Source organism: Strix uralensis, chromosome 2, assembly GCF_047716275.1.
Source record: "Strix uralensis isolate ZFMK-TIS-50842 chromosome 2, bStrUra1, whole genome shotgun sequence".
Lineage (NCBI taxonomy): Eukaryota > Metazoa > Chordata > Aves > Strigiformes > Strigidae > Strix > Strix uralensis.
In genome coordinates this window covers 40,607,131-40,631,358 of record NC_133973.1, presented here as the reverse complement: position 1 = coordinate 40,631,358, position 24,228 = coordinate 40,607,131, and the positions used below count along the sequence as shown (strand labels likewise).

At 43.7% G+C, this 24,228-nt stretch overlaps 1 protein-coding gene across 1 annotated transcript in view; it reads right to left on the bottom strand.

Moving 5' to 3' along the window:
* LOC141939209 (amine oxidase [flavin-containing] B-like) overlaps window positions 1-1,417 on the bottom strand; it is a 57,718-nt gene extending 56,301 nt beyond the window's left edge. The window contains exon 1 of the mRNA XM_074858491.1: window positions 1,310-1,417. Coding sequence (XP_074714592.1) covers window positions 1,310-1,355 — 46 coding nt within the window. The 5' untranslated portion in view covers window positions 1,356-1,417. The remainder of the gene's footprint in view (window positions 1-1,309) is intronic.
* Window positions 1,418-24,228: the final 22,811 nt, after the last annotated feature.

Sequence of the window (24,228 nt, the reverse complement as noted above, 5' to 3'; positions counted from 1 at the left end):
TCACATAAACATACGTGAAACATTCAATAATTCTTCAGCAGTTTGTGATCAGAGAATCATCCTTAGGAAATGATGCCAATGATTTTGTTCACTGCATTTTGTATATCTAATTGTATGCTGCACATCTTAATATAATGGTTAAACAGGCATCTGAATTATATAGTGAAAATTAAAAGCCATGTAAAAAAAGGATTAATAAAATCATGTAACACATCTTGAGTAATTTGTTTGCAGTTTGGCAAGAGACACCACTTGGATCTGTGAACGTGTGCATACTCATTATGCACCAAGGAGATTAACATACAGCACAGGAGCGATCACACTGCATACCTCTCAGCACTAACAGGCCAAAAAGCAACTGTTTGATATGTCAAAGGCACAGGGGGGGGAAAAAAAAAATCTGCTGTACATACACATTTATTTGGCATGTGTATCTCAAAACAAAACGCACGAGAGAGCGCGGTTCGCTCTGGGCGGGCACACAGGTCTTCTAGCCAGGATTAGGTTAAAAACAGCAGATTGCCACTCAGTGCAACAAGGCTGCCAGGCCTGCTGTCCATTTCTGCCACACTGCTCCTGCTCTCAAATCCCTATCGGTGCTGAATGAGGAACTAGAAACTTGCTAAACGATCCAGCTGATTTCAGGCATTTTTGCTTTATGCTTCTACCTGCTCTAAACAGAAGGCACCCCAAGATTTAAATTAGTCATGTGTGAGCGAGGGCCTCTGCATAACACCCCTGCTCTCGGTGCAGAGGATGCAAAGCACGTGCAGCCTCGCCTGCCCAAAACTTCCAGGGGCTCCAGTAAGAATTACACAGGCTCAGGGGATGCTGGGGCTGGACAGTGAAAGAACCATAATAATAAAATTTTAAAATAATACGTTTTAAAATAATAGTAAAATAAAAAACAAATTAAAAATAATTAAAAATAATAAAATACTGCCTGCACCATGTGGCAATCAGCCTGAACTACGGGGACTCGACTCGGCCAGCTTCACCGAGCCGGCCGGGACGCGCTCGCACCTGGGGCTCCCCGGAGGGGACCCGCTCGGGCCGAGGCGGCGGCGAGCACCAGCGCAGCTTCTCCCCCACCCCACCCCGCCGCCGCCGCCGCGATGCTCCGTCCGCCCCGCCGGTGCCGCTGCCGGTGCCGCCGCCGCCGCCTCCCTCCGGCCGGGCGGCCCAGCGGCTGTGCGGGGCGCCGGGCGCCCAAGCAGGCTGCGCCCCGGGTGCCGCCACCTCGCCCCGCCGCCCAGGCTCGGCGCCTCAGGGGCTGCCAGGACCCCCCGCCCCGGGCCGCCGGACCCACCTGAGATGCCGCCCCCGACCACGACCACGTCGTATCTCTCGGCCATGGCGCTGTCCCCGCACCGCCCGCCCGTTCGTTCTCTTCTTCCCGCGGCGGCTCTGGCCCGGCTCTGGCGTCCCCCGGGCGGACCCCGCCTCGCCCCGCCTCGCTCTGCCGATGGGCGCCGCCTCCCGCCGCCCCGTGTGGGGCCGAGGGCTGGCGGCGACGCGCCCCGCCGCGGCCCGGGGGCCCGGCCTGCGGGGCGACAGGCCCGCCCGGGGTAGGGACGAAGAAGGCAGCAGCTGAGGGGTCGCTGACCCTCGAGATGGTGGCTGAGCCCTCGCATCAGCCCCGCTCACCCACAGCGAGAGCCATGCGTGCTGCTGTCTCTTCTCTCCCACCTGCCAGGGGGTTTGGGGAGGGAGCGTGCCCCTGGTTGAGGAGCGCAGCCCTCGAGGAGCAGCAGCCGCGGGCTCACTGCCCTCCGCTCTCCAAAGGCCAGGGGAATGTTGGAGTCTACTTCTGCACCCTCTGCAGCTGCCCCGGGCGCTGCCGAAGGGGACCTGTGGCTGCTCAGGCTGGCGGTGTGGGCTCCAGAAGGCCAGTTAGTGGTTTCCTTGAGAGCAGCTCAAAATGAGCAGCACCTTCTGCCAACTGTACTTAGTGCTGTGTGATGGTGACATGCATCAGTGTTCTCCAGATCAGCCTCCACACTGAAGATGCTCTGCTGAGACCCCCCAGAGGCTCACCCGCAGGGAAAAGGACTGGCTCATCCAGAAGCAACGGTGGCATCAAATTCACGTGGAGCCTTTAGGCTGGTCCCCTGCACACCCAGCAGCGTCTTCCATTGCTCATGTTTCCACTTTACCGTGAGGGTGACTGCAGGAGAACTGGCTTTGGGGATGGTTGAAGCATACAAACATGTTTCACCAGGTGTATCTGCACAGATCACATCCATGTCAATCATACCTGACCCTCCACACTCAGCGGGCTCAAGGCAGAAGGTACCCAGCTCCCAAGACTCCTCTGAGCCAAAGACGCTTGTTCAGTCTGTGTCATTCTCCATTTCCTGGAGCTGTACATTGGAAGAAACAGGCCACAGGGGTCTGGACGGGATTCCCTGTCCCTCTTCCGTAATACCTCAAGTGATCGTTGATGGTCTGCAGAGACAGACGCACCTGTGATAGGAGTCACAAATAATGACTGCAGCAGGTGCAGTCCTGCCTTTGTAGGGAGAATGGGAGGGAAGAAAATGTAGGGCTCAGGAAGCAGAATAAAAATAGGTCTAGGTCAACTGTCTGCAAAGCTCATAATCATTCATGGACCCTTTCACTACTGGGAACAGTTCCTGCTCCATGCCGTTCCCTGTGTCCTGCCCAGGCATTGTGTGGCACTGTCCTACTTGGCGTGGGCCACACAGTGCCAGGAGGTGTGCTAGCAGTTAGGATGATCACAGGGCACTGCCTGAGCATGTGTCCTGGGCATGCTTAGTTTGCTAGGAGACCTGTAACCTGTATCTCATGCACAGTGGATGACACTTTGTTCGTGGGCACTAAGTTAAATGTCCAGTGCTAAGGCTCTAGCACCTTCGTGAGACCCCAGGGTGAAATACACTTCATCTTACAAGTATACTGTCTAACAAGAATTCTCTGTTCCCTTATATTTTTCATAAAATTACAGAACGGTTTAGCGACCTAAAGGGATATTTGAAGATCATCTAGTTCTAACCCCCCTGCCATGGGCAGGGACACCTTCCACTACACCAGGTTGCTCAAAGCCCCGTCCAACCTGGCCTTGAACACTGCCAGGGAGGGGGCAGCCACAGCTTCTCTGGGCAACCTGTTCCAGTGTCTCACCACCTTCATAATAAAAAATTTCTTTCATAAAAAAATTTTCCATATGCTCCCACCTCACTTTCCTCCCCATCCCATCTTTCATTCCCTAAAGATGTGCTCTCCATACTTCTTTTTAATCCCTCTTCTAACCATCTTCACCTGGATACCTCCTCTTACCCGCTCTTTCTCCGAGCTGTGTGCCAATTGTCAGATGAAGTTCAGCCTTTAGGACAAAACCCTCCCAAAACCTGAAGAACTAGTGAACTAAACCCCATGGTTTCAGCATAAGGGGAAATTTGGGTTAAAGGAAAGATTAAATTTTTAAAAATCCAAAAACCTAAAGAATATCTAGCTGAAACTAGTTTATCACAGTTCTCAATATCTGAAGTACAAAATTTTCATTTGATTTACCTGATATCTTTATTACTTTGTGACTATTAGATTAATAATTGCAGTGGTGAAACCCAGAAAACACGTGCAGCACTCACCTTTTGTGGGAATGTGATTCCTCCATGATCATGAGTATTTTCTGTTTTGACTGGGAGAAGGCATGCCGGAGTATTTTCTGTTTTGGCAGGGATGTCAGAGTGGTAGGGACTGAGCCATCATCTGGAGGGCTAGGTCACCTCTTGGAATATACAAGGAAATTCATTACAAGGCAAGGGACATGTGGTACTGTTCCTTTTTATATGCTTAGCAGAATGCTACGTTTATATTTCTGAAGTTCAGACTGGTTGCTGGTAAGAGGAGAGATCAAGATAGATAAGGGAAGAAGAAAAAGGAATAAAAGAGGAAGAGGAGAGGACACTGGCCCTAATTTATTTGCCTCTTGTCTGTGCACATTTTTTTCATTCACTTTTAATTTTCTCACTGTGAGAAATCAACCAATATACTTCAGAACTTGGACTAAATTTCTGTCTGAAGATGCTAGTCCTAAGAAGTAGTTAGCTAGTACATATTCCTTTTGATAGGGTCAGAAATAAGCTGCTTTGCCATACCTAATGTGTTTAATGTCTAGGATATTTTATTGTATATGAGATTTAGGTCTCATTTCATCACTGTAGTTATGAATATCGTAACCGCGGTTAGGTGCTATATCTGGAACTGCAGTTCCTGATGATTTTAGACATTCGATTTTATTTTGTGCTAGTCCAGTCTGCTTTGATCAAACTGATCTTTTGCTTTAAAAAATTATGAAAATTTGTGAAAAAAATTTATTGCTCCTTACCCCATTTTTCTCTATTGCTCTCGTTCCTTATCTGAGGACTGTTCTCTAGATCTTTGCCGTTTTTGTGTACTTTTAGATGTGATCTGTTCCTTGTTAAGGCCATATATGTATCGACTTCTTACAAAAGAAAGCAGTCTAATGAGACCATCTGCATTTTTACTTTTGTTATTGCATTTCTACCTAGAAGGTATGTGAAGACAAGAACCTTTGCCTCATTAGAAGTGTCATAAATATCTCCCTCTCAAAACAGTTTTTCTGAGTAATGCTTGCCCTGCCTTAAGCAATGCTACATGATTGATTATTTACAGGGAGAGATTCCTTACCTTTGAGAGAAGTGGTCAATGGAGAAGAGAGAAAGAGGTCTCTCCAGACAACCTGAATAAAAAGTTACTGTGAGACTGATGAGGCTGAATTAATAGAAGATGCCATTTTTTAGTTTCTGCTCAGAAATACATATTCTTACTCTGATTAAAAGAATCTGTCTGATTCAAGGATGTTTAAATCAAACTCCAAGACCTCTTCACACTGAGACACACACAATTATCAAATGGCTGTCAGAATAATAGTTGTAGAGGTCATTTCAAACCCCATATGAAACACTGAAACGTAGGGGAGGCTCTTCCAGAAGGAAGTGGGTAACGTTATTTGGGCTATTGTCAAGGGTAGTTACGGTTACATCTATGTACTTAACGCCAAATGCCACAGATTCCCAAAGTCCACAATATGTAACACTTATTCCTAGAGTTCCTCTGGTCCCTATCTTCCTTCTGTGACTCTAAGGAATTTTTTTATTTTTTATTTTTTAATGTGAGTGTTTGAAATGGAGGGCTGTATTGCCTGCAGTTGAGGGTATGTGGTGCATGCCCTAGAGTCACATAAAGGTCCATGGGAGTGTGAGGGTACAAAGCCCTCAAAGGCAAACATCTGTGACATTAAGTCTGGTTTTCTGTCATCATGGACACATTATATAATCCTTCTAATGAATAAATCTAGCTCTGTCTAGAGAAGGCCAAACAGCTCCCAAAGCCAGGATGGTAATTTTTCCCTCCTCTCTCCCACAATAAGTCTGTTTCAAAGGTTCATTTTTTCCATCTCAGTAGCTTCTGCTTCCAAAATGTTTATACCATGATGCTTTTAAATGGATACCATTTTCCCCTTCCTGCTCTTCTGTTTGCAATGTGATGCTTGTCAAGCACTTTAGTATCCTTGCGTACTGGGATACATGTTTGCTGATCCTAATAGCTCAGTCCAAAAGTATCTATCTTCAACAGGTATGCCCAGAATGGTATACATAATCCTAATAAAGCCTCTTTGATGGCATAAAGATTTCGTTTGTCTGGAATCCACTCTCTTCTAATCATATTAGGATTCTGTTTCTGGTTTTTGTGGCCCCATTACTTCTCTCATCCCATGTAGTTCTAACTAAACAGATAAAGACCCTTCTGCCTGGATTTTGGTGCATGATCCTTTGAATGCATAATGTTAAAAGCAAACCAAACTTTCTGAGAAAACAGAGCAACTGAGAGCCTCCACTTTTTCTCACCTTGGAAGAGAACTTGTCTGAGACAAAGTGTATTGTTTTCATAAATTTTGTTAGGCACTTAGACACTGTGGCAATGAGATGGCATAAATAGCTATACAGTCTGGTAGAAAATGCACTGACAGCCCTGGACTAAATTTTGAGAAATTACTGGAAAGTTGATGGAGTAGGGGTCAAAGCCAAAGATCTCCAAATTTATAAAGAATAAGAGGTAGAATTTGGGCACATGATTCATGACTGGTCAGTGGCTCGTAAAAACACAGTGAGGCATTTAAAATTATGCATCCTCTCAGCTTCTGCTCCTTAAATAGCAGTGCATTTAATAAGCCAGCTTTTTGTTGTTTGTTATGTGTTACAGTTTCTCTTCATCACATTCAGTGTAAAAGTCTCTGCTTCGGGACAAGCCAGTTTTCACTGCTGAAATTTCCTGCTGGCAGGTAATACATGTTGACATTACCTTTAATCAAAGCATCAGAATAGATTCCTCTGTTACCTGCAAGCTATATTAGCATCTGCATCACTAGGGTGCTTCAGCAACAGTGATCTGATCAGAGCCAGGAATTCTTCTAAATTCCTGGTTCTGAATGCAAACTCCCACTGTGCCAGGTCCATGTTAGCAAGCTCTGGGCATTCATCCTGCCGCCCACCCTTCCCACTGTCCCCTGCCACACAGGGAGGAAGCCCAGACACACAGGCTAGGTTAGGGACACCATGGCACACCACAGTGGGTCCCAGACCTTCGTAACTGGGGTCAAGGAATGAGGACCTAAGAGGTTTTAGGCTGTTTGATGGTCAGAGGTTCAGGCTCAGGAGCACAGGTAAGTCTAGACACAACCTTAGGGCATTGCTGTCACATACAGAGAAACTGCAAAGAGAAAGATAACAGGGAGATTGGTTGTGAAGAGCAAGACTGCATCTTCTGTCAGCCATGAGCATGCACTGAGACTTGGTGCTTTCAGGCACCTAGTGAATTTGATGCTTGTACTTCATTACTGGTTTGTGGTGAAGAATCCCTTGAAGGTAGGGTGAATGTAGCTTGCTACCTCTCTAGTCTGCAACCATGTCATGCTGTTCTTCTGGTTAGCACCTTTGTGTCTGCTGAATACTGATGATACAGAGGACAGGCATGTTTAAATACATTTTTAAACATATATTTTACATATTTTCAAATTTCTCTAAAGCAATCAGTGCAGAAATTGTGAAAGCACATGTCAGTGCTTTTGAAATACTGTACAATCAAATGAGCATAAGCTCCATGCCAGGCTTTCCACTAAAGCAAAACTGCTGCAAGGAGTATCAAGAGGTTGTCTAGTCTGTCCCTTTGCCCTATGGTGGCATCAGCCATGACCGAAATGTATCTTAATTAGGAGCGAATGTTAACTGGAGAGGCTAAATTGGAGAGGTCAAGATTTTCAATCCCACACACCGCAGTCTAACATTAATCTAGAGCTAATAAGCAAAATTGAATATTTTATCAGTCAGATACCATTCAAAGTAGGGCTGATCATTAAATGTAAAACACACAAGATTAAACCCATTACTAAAAGCAATGAGGGAATGTAAACACGTTGCTCCTGAGCACTACAGATCAAGCGTCCAAGTGCCATAGCGCAGCCAGGCTGGCAGCTGCCAGGGGCCACAATCATGCACTGGTTCCCCCATTGTCCATGTTGGAGTCTGAATGAGGTGCTCCCAAGCTCCCAAGACTTCCAGTTCACCTATAGCCTAACTGCCACAAAAGAGACCACCAGGCATGGCATGACCTGGAATGGCAGAGAGCAGTCCAAATGAGTATCTTCCTGCTTCAGACAGAGCCATACTTAAGTTTGCAATTGAAGGGTATAGTTCCAAAATAATCAGTGTTTTGTAAGTAGTGATGAGAAGACATATGTTCTGAACTGAAAATCAATAGTCTTTGCTATATAATGCCTTTTTTTTTTCTGACCCTTGTTTAGAATCTGTTTGAGCTCAATTTTTTTTTTTGTTGAACTAGATGAGCGAAAGCTAAAGATGCAAAGCAGATCATAGCAGTGAAATTCCTTCTCATACCTCTAAACAGACAGTGCCCTGTGTAATATGCATTGGCATACCTCAGGACACAGAAGGAAATAAAACACTTTCATCCTTTTAACAAAAATGATGGCCATGTCCCTCACCGATAACCTAATCTGAAGAGTTTCTGAAGACACAGGTTATGCCTCTCCCTCATGACAAATGTTTTCTTAGTGAATAATGGCAGGTGACCTTTTATTTTTTCTTAATCATGCTTCACATCTATCGAAGTCACAATACACCATTCCAATCTGTCACTTGAAAGATAGCTCCCTTTCATCCTGGCCACTGCTGCCTTCATTAATTCACTGCTAACCTATTTCACCTGAGCTGGAGTCAAAAGGAGTTCCTAGGTTTGCATGCCTCTGGTTCCTCATTCTCTAATTATACCTTTTCCCCCATGTTTCTTCTAATGCCTCATTCCCTAATTGTTATCTGTGGTGAAATAGCCCAACATCAATAACAAAACTCACGTTCTTCTGCAGGAAGAAACATACAGGAAGATACTCTGGAACCTCCTACAGTGCAAACTTAGGAAAGAATTGAAATAATGAACAACAGGCTATCATGTATTGAAATGGAGGTTATTATCACTGAGGAGGCTATTATGCATGTATTATGTATTACTATGCATGTATATGTTAATGCTGCTGTGACTACTGGGGGGATGTTTTTTATACTTCTGTGCACACATCCATAGTCCAAGATGGCCCTGTATAAACTGAAGTGGATTCATTGAAGAGCCCTGAAAATAATTAACAGATAGGGAAATATGCTTGCTAGTGAGAAATCTAAATTTAAAGAGGAGACAATTAAGAGGTTACAGGGGGATTCATTTCATCTTATGTTGACCATCTGCACTGGCCAACAGGCTCCCTTCTCTGAGCAGTGGAGGAGATAGGTAGGTCTAGAGACTGATTTATACTACAGTGGGATAGTTAATCAAGCGATGTGGGACAAGTTTCTTCCTGAGATGCCTGACTCTCTCCAAGGACTTAACTAGTTGACTTAGACTACATAAACTTTCAGATGATTAGAACTAGTGAACTAAGTCTCACTCCAAGTATGTATTTAGGGAGCAAAGAGCTACTCATCGAGTTCTTCAGTGAAGGTGACAGAAGTGCTAATACTTCTAACCTAGGGGAAAAGGAGAAATCAATACAAATCTTCCCTGGAAACTTACTTACCACTCAGGTTATTTTGTACAGACCATAGGATCTTGTCTTTGCTCCTAAGAATCAGCGGGAGGTTGTGACTTCAAGATGAATTGGCTTCTTGCTCTTCCATGAAGGCTGGGACTACCTCTGGAAAGGCCTGTGTTGTCCTGCTCATCCTCTGTGCCTTTCATTAGTGCCCCAAAGCAAAGCTGACACAGCTTCCTGAATGGGCATGGAGAACCCCTTTACATAGGAAGACTGGGGCCTTGCTAATTATTAACATCATAGCACAGATTTTAAGTACCCACAGACACAAACAGCATTAGCTGTATGCTGGACCAGAATCAATTTTTTATCTTATAATTACCTTTTGCCTATCTTATAATTACCCCTTTCTAAACATTCAACATTTTCTAAACATTCAGAATCCTGGCACTGCAAAGTTCTGAGTTTAATCCAAATTTTTCTGTGCTAAATCCTCTGGGGTCAGAACTTGATCCTGTTCTTTGAAGCTTGGGGTAGATTTTCCATACTCATGTTATTTCTTCTTTCTATTGTATACACAGTTTTCAATCTTTTCAGGCCTAAACTTTCTCCAAAATCTTTAATTACCCTAAATTCCCAAGTCCAGCTCCTCATCAACTGTTCCTTCTATGCTTCAACTCATTTCCATAAAAGACAAACCTCCTCCAGAGAATTAAAAAATACATATGTATCCACTTCCTAGATGTACAATAGTTTGTATACAATAAAATCTGTAGAATCTGGTTCTAACAATGAGCAGGGCTTTTCATGTTGTCTTCATGTTATTTTTTGTCTAAGTATTTAGGTCTGTCTCTGCATACTGTCTTCCATTGTATAGACTGCTTCTTTTGAAACACTTGGTTATTTTAATAAGCCTAATTTGCAAAGGTGTTTTGTTTATCTTAGCACTTCTCTACAGTGCAGCTAAGGTCAGTCATAAGTCTCTTTGTTTTCTGCAAAATGAGCCTGACGCATTCACTTTATGTTTACAGATCTCCTACAGAAGCCAATCATCTACTTTCAGTGAAATGAAAATATTCTGAGTTTAGGTACATCAGAATTTTAACTACTGTCACATACAGACACTGAACAATAGTTTTCAGATAAAAATGTTATTTGATCTCCTCTCACCTTTCTCATGATCGGTATTTCGTTTTCATGAAATAGACAGCATGTAGTTAGTGCTACTGTACGCTGTATTTCATAAAAGGTAGATTTTAGAGAAGGTTAGTACTAGACAGGATATCTTAAAATTACAGAGGTGGGCAACCAGCCAGACAGCACCAGGGGACATTGTCTCTGTCCCATTCCTCAGGTCAAGGAGATCTAGCTTCTTGTTGCTGGTGACTGCATTGTCACAATTCCAGGATGGAATTGTCAGGGCTGAGAGCAACTTTAATTATTTTACCTAAAGTCCTTACCTGGTCCTGACTCTATCTTCATAAACTAGACTCTTGAATCAGAATATCATCTAGAACATAGAATATCGTCCGCCAGCTAGGTTGCGGTGTGATAACAGAAGCTTGTCATGTTCAAATACCTCATCCTACTGTCTGCATGCATGAGAGAAGAACTGCAGTGATCATCTTCTGGCAATTATCATTTCACAGCAGATGGAAGAAAAAAATCAAAGTGAGCCTTCTGCATTTTCTCTGTTGGTATTAAAATCTTGGTCCTGAGCCATCACGTGCATTTGGCCAATTGCCTTCTTCCTGTATGCAGTGGCCATTGCTTTCTCTCATGCCCTTCTGGGGAATGGTTGATACCTGATGGTGATGTGTCAGATGTTTGTAACTCATTGTATGCAGGCACTTGCAGTAGAGTACTCTGCAAGGCTGTTTCCACCTGCTTTGCTTGTTAAGAAAGACATCCTTTTATTTTAAATGTTGTATTAGAACTCCAAATGATGCCCTGGGATCAGACCATGCACTGTTTTGAGTCTGTACTCTTTTTGAAGCCTTGCCAGCTTCCCTAACATCCTTTGTCTTGTTTTGCAACTCTGTCTTGTTTTGCATTATTTTCTTCTGGTTCCCCACTGTTGGCATTCTCTACCATGGATGAATGAACCTGAACTTCCTCAGTCTTTATTCGCGTTACCTGCATGCATCTGCAATATAAGCATAGTGGTGAGGGAAACTGCTATAACATCTTTCTGAACACAGTAGCACTGCTTACTGCTCTTGTTTATATTGTGCATATGGCTAGTTCAGCTGTGGGTTAGTTCATCTGCTGTGTCTCTCTGCCAGTTTGGAGATAGGTCACAAAATAAGTTTCATTGTTTGGATCTTTTTAGCATTGCAGACTGTGGTGTGAGGGGCTAGTTGATAGCCATCTGCAACTTCTGCCACATTTTTTTGCTTGGCATATTGCTGATCACCGATGTATTTTGTGATCTTGTTCCGGTGACTGTCTGAGTTGGTGGTGGAGAGATTCATACCAGTGTCAGGGACTGTTTTCTGAGAGCCTGTGTTATAGTTTTTATTGCTATTCTAAAAATTCCTGGGTTTGAAAAAACTGGTTTGCTTTTCATGCATGATTTTAGATTAAAAGAACATTAATGTGTGCAGCAGTTCATTGAAGTTAGACAGACTTTTGTCTAAACCATGCAGGTTTCTGGAACAGGTACCCATCCAGAGATACCTGGACAAAAGTACAAGAAATATCTCATATGGTAATTTTTCTGGCAAATAAATGTGACTTTTAAGTTATGTCAGTCAAGTGAAGCAATTGAAGCAATTCTGTCAGTCAGGTCTTATGAATTCACAGTCATAAATGCCTTAGCACTGATGTAAGATTTTAATAAACCAAGTATATTTGCATACTTTCATACTTTGAGAATATGTATAGACAATACCAGAAGGAAATGGCCTTCTGAATATTGGTTAGTGATTTCAAATACCCTAAGTTCATTAGAATAGTTAGCATTTTGTCTGGGATTGACTGACCAACAAAAATAGTACAGATAAGCAAAGTAAACACAATATGATTAATTAGCAAATATATGTGGTATTTCTGAAAAAGCTCCTGAGATTTTCATAGGAGACTCTGGGACTGTAAACATTATACAGCCAAAAGGCTTGCTTTATGAGGTAATGTATTCTGAAGTGGGATTCTTTGATGTACCTGTATCTTTTAAACCGGCCCTCAGTAGCCATATCCCCATGAACACTGTCTTTTACTGCATTATAAAATATCATTCCCTTGAGAAACAGGTATAGGCTTTCCCCTGAAGAAGATGTTGCACAGCATGGATTAGCACTCCTTTGCACAGCTGCTAGGATCTGGGCTCCATAGACTTGGTCCCATCGTGAGTGGTGAGACATCTTGAAGAAGCTAGCCAGTAGCCACTGAATTGTATACCCGGGAGTTAAACTCTTAAAACTCTCTGTTCTGCCCTTGAGCTTTCTCCTGAGGAAAGCCAGCATCATTTTCACACCCCTAGGAGATCACTAGACATAAAACTCTCTTCTAGGTTCAGCATTAACTGTAAACTGTGTTGCAGAGCTGGTCTGGCCCCTTGGGTCTGTGTTTACTCAGGTTGATCAAAAGGTCGGATATAGATAATCTCACAGGTTTCACATTAGCTCCGTGTTGATGGAGGGCCAGAGAGGCCTCCTGAAGCCAGGATGGTGGCAGCATTCACAGTATTTCAGGTGGTGCTGATATTGAACACCTTGCTAAGCCATGTGGGGAAATAGTGTGACTCTGGCCTAAGAAGATGTAGAGGAACCCAGCGAAATAAGCAGTGCAGTTGTTCACTTGAACAGTCTTTCTGGCCACTCTGAATGGGAAGTGAGATGGCAGTCATGCCTTAAACCACAACAGACTCCTTCCAGGGAACTCTGCTCTATCTAAAAGTTTGATTTATCTCTCTCAAGATCATGCATGGTATTTTCCATACCATGTTTTCCTTCGCTTAAGCCTTTGTAAAGTAAACAGTGTTCATGCCCTCTAAACTGTGTTGTAAAATTTTGCATCTAGTTCTCATCTTCTTGTGATATAGCAGTGTTGCTATATCTACTTTCACAGTGGTTTGTTATGCTTGAAGAAGAGGTTGCAGATGTACAAGACTTTGGCAATGAACAGTACAGAGTGAAGTACAGGTAAAGCTTAGATGAAGGACTTTATGGAGACAGGAGGTTAAGATAGCACAAATATTGTCACAGGTGCTGTAGAGGAGTGAATGTAGTGACATTTAATTGATCCAGACATGGAATATGATCATGATCATGACAACTGTTTTATATTAATCGATTTCTTTGTTAGGAATAGCTGTGATTTGTTTTCACTCCCCTCTGAAATGCATTCATGATAACAGCCTATGCAAGGCGTCCTGAGCTCCACGTGAGTGTTGACCAATGACTGCAGAAACAGCTACAGCACCTGTGGATGGGACACAGTCTAATGAAGGTAAGCAAAGGGGTTCTGCAGACCTGGAACACAGTTCCTCTGTGGATAATCTTGAAGGCATATGGTAAGCCTTATGTGGCCAGGGCACTCACTGTTGGATTTGAGGACCTTTTTTAAACTTGGGGACATTGGAACCTGGCTCTGGGGTTTATGTCTTAAGATAGCACTGTGTTCAGAATAATCTTTCCCCAAATGACCAAGGTTATATGACATCAGTAATATGACAATATTACATAATATGACAGTAACTGTGTAATTTCTTTAAAAGTTTCCAACATTTGTAGCCTGCTGGTCTTCATCATTCCACTGACTGTAAAATGCATTCTGAACAAGGACCTGTTCCAGAGATAATGGTGTTGCTTATTAGCGACCAAATAATGTCATTCTGAATTTTAAAGGAAATTACTTTTTGTACCCTGTAAATGAATCCTGAGGAACTGTTTTCCTTCAAAACATGGTGTTCTACAAGACTGTGGCAAGTGATCTGCAGATGATCATGGAGCTAACATCACCTCCACAGTATTTCCAATTAAAACTGTGCTGAAGATGCATGGTTGCCTACAGAAATTCTGAGAAGTGACATGGGTCTGAGGAATAAAAAATCTGGAAATCACCAAGCAAAGAACACCAGACTCCATAACCTCTGGGTGTTATGGAGCAGTGAAGATAAAATATAAATGAATATTAATGTCTGGGGACAGCTTAATGATACAGCATAAAATTTAAATGATATCATTAATTCCTAAGTATGGAACAACATTCATTCTGAGAGGAATTGTTTTGATTATGATTAGAGATGTTTAAAAAAAGAAGGCTTTTCTGTTCATAAATGTCCATCTTTTTCTGACTCATGTGAAATGCATACCTCCGTTCTATCCACTAGAAACAGTGTAAGACTTGAATGTCTTACTGTGAAGAAATACTTCCAGCACTTCCAGATGCAAGATATAGCTTAAAGTTTAAGCATACCACATGGAGCATCAAACAGTTTATTTTAAAGGAGAGCTGTCACTGCATATATTCTGCAGTTAGCATTAGTCCTGTCCTATCCTACACTAATATTAGTCATAAACTGTAGCAATTTTAGTTGTATTTCAACATTATTAATGCTCTACAAGAGGAATTCTTTGTAAATATTTGTGACAGAAATAAATACTGAAGAGCAATATTATAAGATTAACAATTTGTATCACAGGCATCATTATTTGATAGTTATTTCATCTTGTTAGCATTTTGATCTGTGTTCAGTGTAAGACAAACTGTATTATCACTATTTGCTTTTGAATGGGCAAGCAAAAAGGTAATGTGTCTCAGCTATGTTATGAAGTACCTGTTTGTTCTCTTTCATGTGAACACTGTGCTCTTTTATTACATTCTCTTGACATTGGTTCTGTTCTAATAATATTTCTCTTCTTTTTCCAATATCTAATCATGCTCCCATCAAAGTATCAGTCCCTGAGGGAGAGTGAAGGAGGGGAGAAGCATATATGTTACCTGCCAGGAGACAGAGAAGCTGTTTCTATTTACAATGAAAGTGATAGAACAACCTGGTTTAAACCTATGAAGCACCAAAATGGAAAATCTCAACTTTTATCAACAATGAGGCTATTTTTTCTTCTACATGTCTAGCTTTGGTAGATTTGTCTGATACTCACTGATGATTCATAATCCAGCAAAGTCAGAATGACACCTCAGAACAATTATGTTCTGGTTGTTACTGTAGTCCTATGAAGCCTTGGAGCCTGAACACATGTCCTGTACTTAGATCTTGGTACAGAAAAATTTTCAATGCTGGCATTTCAAAAGGCCATGGCAATTAAATGAGATAGAGGCAAAGCATTCTACTGGCTGGTGTATACTTCTCCAGAAGGTTCATAACATTAGTGATTTCAAGACAGATTACAGATGAAAGTAATCTTCAAATAAACTATGATAATGTCACCCTATCTCCTTGTTGACATTGGTCATATTTGAGATAATAGTTTCTGTCATGAGCTGTAAGGGGCATTTGTGTTCCCCAGCACACTGTGTGACTGCGGTCTCTTTGTGACTGAAGGATTTACACTTGGTACAAAAAAGAGTAGAGCTCCCCCGCAATCATCCTGTTTCCACGCTGCCTCTCACACTCCAGCCAGCCTGTAAAATACAGCTGGATGGTGCTAAACACTAGACACATGGAGCCACTCATTGCCCCAGATGTTAAAAGCAGCAGGGGAGCTGGTGTCCAGCAGGCTCTTGCTGCTGTCTGTCAGTGCAGGGGAAAGAAACGTTACAAACCTTGAAACCAGAAAAAGCGTGGTGTGGCACATCTTTATATTGTATGATGAGGAACTCCGCTGAATCCAGACGATGAGGAATTGGGCCTCACTCCTTCCTAATGCAACTGAAGGTCTGGTTTTGTGTTGGGTTTTTTTTTCCCTCCATTAGCTTGTCTTTGAATTCAGGAGAGGGCATTTTAATGTTGCTTCAGTTGAAAGCCAGCTGGTCCAGGAGCACAGATAAGTAGCTAGGAAAGCTGGAAATACACAAACATAACATGACACCGTTTCCCACAGCATTCTCCTGGTGAAACTGGCTGCTCATGGCTTGGATGGGCACACGCTTCGCTGGGTAAAAAACTGTCTGGATGGCCGGGCCCAAAGAGTTGTGGTGAACGGAGTTAAATCCGGTTGGCAGCCGGTCACGAGTGGTGTCCCCCAGGGCTCTGTTTTGGGGCCACTCCTGTTTAACATCTTTATTGATGATCTAGAGGAGGGGATCGAGTGCACCCTCAGTAAGTTTGCAGATGACACCAAGTTGGGTGGGAGTGTTGATCTGCTCGAGGGTAGGGAGGTTCTACAGAGAGATCTGGACAGGCTGGAGCGATGGGCTAAGGCCAACTGTATGAGCTTCAATAAGGCCAAATGCCGGGTGCTGCACTTCGGCCACAACAACCCCCAGCAGTGCTACAGGCTTGGGGAGGAGTGGCTGGAGAGCTGTCAGTCAGAGAGGGACCTGCGGGTGTTGATTGACAGCCGGCTGAACATGAGCCAGCAGTGTGCCCAGGTGGCCAAGAAGGCCAATGGCATCCTGGCTTGTATCAGCAATAGCGTGGCCAGCAGGGACAGGGAAGTGATCTTACCCCTGTACTCGGCCCTGGTGAGGCCGCACCTCGATGACTGTGTTCAGTTTTGGGCCCCTCACTACAAAAAGGACATTGAATGACTCGAGCGTGTCCAGAGAAGGGCAATGAAGCTGGTGAAGGGTCTGGAGCACAGGTCTTATGAGGAGCAGCTGAGGGAACTGGGGTTGTTTAGTCTAGAGAAGAGGACGCTGAGGGGAGACCTCATCACCCTCTACAACTACCTGAAAGGAGGTTGCAGAGAGCTGGGGATGAGTCAGTTTAACCAAGTAACAAGCGACAGAACAAGAGGCAATGGCCTCAAGTTGCGCCAGGGAAGGTTTAAACTGGATATTAGGAAGCATTTCTTTACAGAACGGATTGTTAGGCATTAGAATGGGCTGCCCAGGGAGGTGGTGGAGTCCCCATCCCTGGAGGTGTTTAAGAGTCGGGGTGACATAGCGCTTAGGGATATGGTGTAGTTAGGTTTGTTAGGTTAATGGTTGGACTGGATGATCTTCAAGGTCTTTTCTAACCTAGATGAATCCCTTTTCAGCTGGGGTTGGTGGGGGTGAGGGTGTGGAGAATAGGAGGAAAGCATAATCAGCTCTTTTTCAAAGTGGAAATACTTGCTTTGATAAATTCTAGTGAAAAACAGGATTAGTAAAAGGTGATACTGCATTACAAGAAGTCAGTGAAGCTGCCCAGGAGCCTCCTGAATTGGGATCTCAGAGCTATAGTGCTTTAGCAGAGGCATACACACAACAAAGCTCACTCAGGGAAAGGCTGGGGTTCCTCACACATCTTCACTTAACCTTTGCTCTTTGTCATTAGCAGAGACTCCCAGGAGACAACCACCTAGATAGTCAGGGTAGCTTCTCTATAGGACCAGCATTTACGTCTTTTTTTTGCATTGTAGTTACAAGTCGTATCCCCATGCCCCACCACTACCTTCTACCCTCAAAATATTTTCTCTTGGGCTGTTTTCTGAGCTTTCAAAATACCCTTTTCCCTGCCTTTTGGCCACCCTTTTCCCTATATACCTTCATGGCTATAAAGCCTAAAACTCTGTTCCTTTATTCAAAAACAAGGTATCTTATCTCTTATGGTCTTGACATGGTACTTTAGACCAGTAGCATATCTGTTTATTCTGGAGCATTATAATAAGGAGGGATTAGTGTTGATACTGGCTGTGTCAAGGACCTGACTTCAATTTCCCGAGATTTCTATGTCTCCTGGCTATGTGACAAGTGTTTTAAGGTCTATGGAAAGTGCAGAGTATAAACAAGAATAGGAGTAAAAATGTAAACCAAGAAAAACAGAATCAAGTCACTCTTGGAGGAAAAACTGGGGGAAAAAAAAGGGCAAAAGCAGATTCAGGGGTATGTTCAAGACTTCTGGTTAAATCTACCTGAGCTCTACAGGCATCTGCAGCAGGCACTGAAAGCTCATGCTCACAGCTGCAAGCTAACACTAGATTTCCTCTTGTCAAAAACCAGAACAAATAGGCTACCTTACTCTACACTTTAACAAGCCAAATGTTGCTGAGCCTCTGAAAGCTGCCCTGTTATGTGAAACAAATTAAAGGTATATTTACTTTTTCAAAACATTGCAGCTCTGCTGTCTTTTTAGGTCACTTTAGATGGCAGCTTGCAAGTGACTCTCCTTTTCTGATCCCTGACTGGAGAATCTGACATAATTTTTCTGCAGCAGCCCCTGCAATGAGGATGCATGCCTTCACCTCCTCTGCTTAGTTTAGTGGCACAGTTCTTTTAACACTCTCCTCAGGGGTCATGCATCATGAATTTACCCAAGGGAAAGATACTATGACAAAATGGTCATGACGCACTGTTACACAAAGGGACATGAAAAGAGTCCTGAGGAGATCATCTAATCCACTGCACCATGCAGAGGTAGGATTGACTATACCTAAAGGAACCTGAAGGAGCAGAAGTCCATGGGACCTGATGAGATGCATCTGTGGGTCCTGAGGGAACTGCTGAATGAAGTGGCTAAGCCACTATCCATCATATTTGAGAAGTCATCACAGTCTGGTGAGGTTCTTGCTGACTGGAGAAGGGGAAACACAACTCCCATTTTTAAAAAGGAAGACCAGGGAACTGCAGGCCAGTCAGTCTCACCTCTGTGCCCAGAAAGGTCATGGAGCAGATCCTCCTGGAAACTATGCTAGGGCACATGGAAGATAAGGAGGTGATTGGTGACAACCAACATGGCTTCACTAAGGGCAAATCACGCCTGATAAATTTGATGGCCTTCTACGACAGGGTTATGGTGTTGGTGGATAAGGGAAGAGCAACTGATATCATCTACCTGGACTTGTGCAAAGCTTTTGACACTGTCCCACATGAAATCCTTGTCTCTGAATTGGAGAGACATGTTTAAGGGATGGACCACTCAGTGGGTAAGGAATTGGCTGGATGGTCACACTCAAAGAGTTACAGTCAACCGCTCAATGTCCAAGTGGAGACTTGTGATGAGTGGCATTCCTCAGGAGTTGGTTCTGTGACTGGTGCTGTTTAACATCTTTGTCAGAAACATGGACAGTGGGACTGAGTGCACCCTCAGCAAGTTTAATGACACCAAGCTGTGTGGTGTGGTCGACACACTGGAGGGAAGGGATGTGCCATCCAGAGGGACCTTGACACACTTGAGAGGTGGACCCTTGTGAACCTCATGAAGTTCAACAAGGCCAAGTGCAAGGTCCAGAACATGCATTCCAAGCACAAATACAGGCTGGGCAATGAGTGGATTGAGAGCAGCCCTGCAGAGAAGGACTTGCAGGTATTAGTGTATGGAAAACCGACTATGAGCCAGCTATGTGCACTCGCAGCCTAAAAAGCCAACTGTATCCTGGGCTGGTGATTCTCCCCCTCTAATCTGCTCTGGTGAGACGCCACCTGCAATACTGTGTCCAGCTCTGGAGTCTCCAGCATAAGAAAGACATGGACGTGCTTGAGTGGGTCCAGAGGAGGCCACAGAGATGATCAGAGGGCTGGAGCACCTCCCCTGTGAGGACAGGCTGAGAGAGTTGGGGTTGTTCAGCCTGGAAAAGAGAAGGCTCTAGGGAGAACTGATAGTGGCCTTCCAGTACTTAAAGGGGGCCTGCAGAAAAGACGAGGAGGGACTCTTTAGCAGGGAGTGTAGTGGTAGGACGAGGGGTAACAATTTTAAACTGAAAGAGGGTAGATTTAGTTTACATATAAGGAAGAAGTTCTTTACTGTGAGGGTGGTGAGACACTGGAACAGGTTGTCCAGAGAAGCTGTGGATGTCCCCTCCCTGGAATTGTTCAAGGCCAGGTTGGACAGCGCTTTGTGCAACCTGGTCTAGTGGAAGGTGTCCCTGCCCATGGCAGGGGGATTGGAACTAGGTGATCTTTAAGGTCCCTTCCAGTCCAAACATTTCTATGATTCTATGATTTATCTAAACTGTTCTTAAAGACACCTAAGGATATGTCTTAACAGCTACCTACTGCAATTATTTCCAGTCTTTGGTTGTTTTCTGTGCATGAATGTTTTTTCATTATGGATACTAGGAATTTAATCCCTGCAGCTGCTTTTTGCGTATTTTAATATTTTCAGCAGATTTTCCCTCAGCCTTCTCTTCTCTAGGTTATACAACCCTTTCTCTTCAATTCTTTCTTACAGGCTATGCTTTCATGCCCTCTAATTATTCAAATTTCTCTCCTCTATACTTTTTCCAGTTAGTGAACGTCCTTCTTTAGCTCAAAGCTGATCACACTATTCCAGCTGAAGCTTCGCTACCACTCAATAAAGTGGAAAGATTGCTTCAGGTACCGTATGATGCCTCCCAGTATCGCATTTAGCTTTCTCATAACAACATAATGTTAGTGACTTATGCTCTGCTGTGTCCCACCATAACCCCCGTATCTCCTCTTGGTGAAGGTTTGTATTTGTACGGCTGATTATTCTTTCCTGTCTGCTGCATCTTTCAAGTCTCCCTTCTGTTTACTTTAGGCAGTATCTTCAATTTGTCAGGATCCCTTTGAATACTAATTTGTATTTGCAGTTCTTCCAGCTTAATGCCACGTACAAATACAGTAGGCATCCTCTCTGTTCCATCATCTCAGTCATTGGTGAAAATATGAAGGGCCCCAACTGATGTAATCTCCCATTTTGACAGTGTTTACTAGTAGCTACTCTCTGAGGGTGGTTGCTTGCTCACCTCTCAGAAGTTCCATTTAGACCATGTTTCCTCATTTTATTTGTTAGGATATCACTAGAGATATTAAGAGCAACCCTATGACTCCTATTGATCTCCACAGCTGCTGTGCGGTTATATCTGGATCTGGGTGCTTTGAGTTAAAACTGTCCTTTTTTTCTGTGTACAGTATATTGATCTGTACCTGTGACTTAACGCAATAAGAATGATAGTAATAGTAATGGAATTGCTCTCTTTTTTTAGGAAAGAAATAGCAGGTAGATTCAGCTTGTAGATTAAAACTGGAGAGGATATGTCTATCTATGCAATAGCTATCTAACCTCTTGTTATAATCGATAGGCATCTAGTCAGGACAGGCAGTTAAGTCTAGAAGGCTACTCAGCTCACCCAGAGGTATAACACTAATGTCTAGTCAGGTGAGTTGACTCTAGACTCAGGCATCTTGACTGGATCTCTACTGACTGCAGCGGGAAGTTAGACATAGGCTGATTCTGGGTGCCTTGATCTGTGAGCCAAATCCCACCTGCTAAGTTCCGTATAACACACATGATGATGTGCTGTATCCAGTACATTCTAGCCATGTTTTGTTACACATTTCTAGAGTGCAGAAGAAAACCATTGAGAAGTGCAAATAGAAGTAGTGCTGCAACACTGGAATTTGTTATTGCTGATCTCAGTAACTACTTACAGCAGTGGGTAGTGATCTGTCATGTGAACGGGATAGTGAGTGTTCCTAACCCTGACCTATGATTTCATCTTAAATTACTAATGTTGCTTACATTTATAGTAATTAGGCTTCATCCTGTGAAAAAACAGGGAACTGAGGTGGAAAATAAAGTCATAACAATGAGAAGCATGCACCAGCAACAATGTTAAAATTTGTTTCCCTTATAACTTAATTTCCTTTCAAAACTTCTTATCATATCCATGAGAGGGAGGTTTGGATACTGGTATGAGACATCACAAAATGAGGAAGGATTTTTGGTACAGATGTAGTTTCAGCTGATTAAGTTTTATCTGGAAAACAGCCCACCAAACAATTTGCTATTTTACAGATATTTGCAGCCATCAGGTTTTTTTCTTGCACAAGTAGAGAAAAACACCTGGAATTAGTAAGAATCCAACTGAAATAAGCATGCACTAAAGTAAGAAAGAAGAGTAGCTTTGCAGGCTGCAGGATTACAAAGCCTATCTGGTTTGGATTTAGGATTTGTTTTGGGTTTTTTTTGAAAATGCCTCTTGCCCTTCTGGACTCTCCTTTGTCTGCATGGTTGCAGACAGTTCTTTCTTGGAGGCATCCCTTTACATCTTCTCTTCTACCCGTCATTGATTCTCAGATGTAAAGACTTAAATATCATTTAAGTACAAAGCTGAAGCTGGATGACAAAAATCTGCTCTTCAAAGGCCTTGGCTGCTAGCTGAATATCTGAACTTTGCCTCCCCTTTAGTTGGCCCAGCTGCATCAGCTCTGATGCTGTAAGACAGACTATCCTGGATGAAGTTGTTGTAGACTGGCAATAACAGCCTTCTTTGTCCCTGACCAAACTTCATGTCAACTTATGTTAAGTGCAAGAAGGAGCAAGAGCTCATAGTCATGGTATTTCACAAAATGTCATGAATAACAAGAGCGTTAGAGTATGTTGTTAATACATGTCACCACTCTAGCAGCAGAGGCCATCTGCACACTGACCCCACAGCCCAGGCTTGCTTTAGCCACCAAACTTTTTAGTTTGGCCCCAGGGCAGCAAGCTAAGGGCAGTTGTTATAAATCTAACCTTTCCATTCACTGCCAGGGCTTCAACAGGGCATTTGGCATCTCCTGATCCCTCTTTGATATCCATGCAAGATCCTCACCATCCCACAGCTGGCAGCACGACAGCCTCAGTGTAAAGTTGCTTTTGTAAAAGTTTGCTGTCCCAAACAGCTGTTCATCCCAGGAGGCTTGGGAGTGTAAAAACATGGTGGGCAAGATTTGGGGTTATGTCAGGCTCTTCTGTGAGTATAGTGTGATACTGTTGGCAGCTTCATGTACAATAAGAAAAGTGGAATGCAGTGATTTTGCATTTTCATGTTTTGCAGGTTTAAGGACCATTCTTGTCCCCTTCTGCTGTCTAGAGCTATCCCCTGGTGCTATCCAGGACACTCACATTCTTCATCCTCCTGAGCTGACACAGGCCCTGCTTGTGATGCCTGGTATCACTTTCACAGTGAGAAATAAACATAGCCTTTACAAGCCTGGCTTTGTTAGACAAAATTGTAAGCCCTCATGTGACTTAATTGCAGTCCACTGATTTGGGGTTTGCTGCTAGCATACAGCTTTCTTCCACTTATTTCTGCCTACTCTCCAGCCTGCCAGATCTCACAGAAGGGATGGGAAGAACTGGGAACCACACACTTTGCAGTTGATGCAAGCCTGCCAAATTTCCCTTGCTGAGCACAGAACTTGCACAGAAGCCTGCTTCTTCGTGCTTTCTACTGCACGTCACTTGTTCAATGGCCCTCCTCCCAGTCACACAGCTTCCACACGGCTCTCCCCATCCCACAACCCAACACAGCCTCCTGCAGCCATGCAGCAAAGTCTGCTAGAGGCATTTGCTGTCCTGTGCTCCTGGGCTGTACTATGTCTCGTTCTGGAGCAGAAGGTCCATGGGACCCTTCTAGACTGGGATTGCAAGGTAGGCCTGAAGGGAGTTTCCCTGACTGTATGGACCCACACAAAGAATCTCTGATACCATACTCAGCCTGCAAGGGTAGCCAGGTGCACACAACCCCTCAGCCCTGGTAACGCCGCCTAGCCAAGGTGGATCCACTAGAGCCTCATGTCCCATATGCACTAGTCAACACTGTGTACACAGGACAAAAGTAATCTTCAAACAGCTTTTGACAGAAACCATTTTTTTCAGCTTGTGAGAAACCTGGCTGTTAACCCGAGCTGTGAAAATCAGGAGACTAGCTCTGCTCTCCTTGCTCTCTCCTTGCAGGGCTGGGCCGGATCAGCCGTGTCCGTCAGGAGCCGCCGGGCTGCTCTTCCCAGGAGCGGCGGTACGTGAGCTCCACCTAAAGGCTCAGCCCCAGCCCCAGCCCTCTCCCAGGAAGGGAGGAGGGATCCGCAGGGGTTTCATCATGCCGGAGCCTCACGCTGTGCTCCACCTCCAGGGAAAGCGTCGGTTACTCAGCAAAATGTAGCTTTGCCTCCACTGCTGCTGATCTAGCATCATTTTGTATTTATCCCCTTTTAGTTTATTGCGTTCAAAGTCATTCATGCCGTTATTTTATCTGACAGCAATGGCACTATTGAGGTTTAAATGCATAAAAATATATTTATGAATATATAAAAGTAGATTTGTGTGTCTGTATGTTTCTCTTTTATATCTTGCTGAAAGACTGTAATGT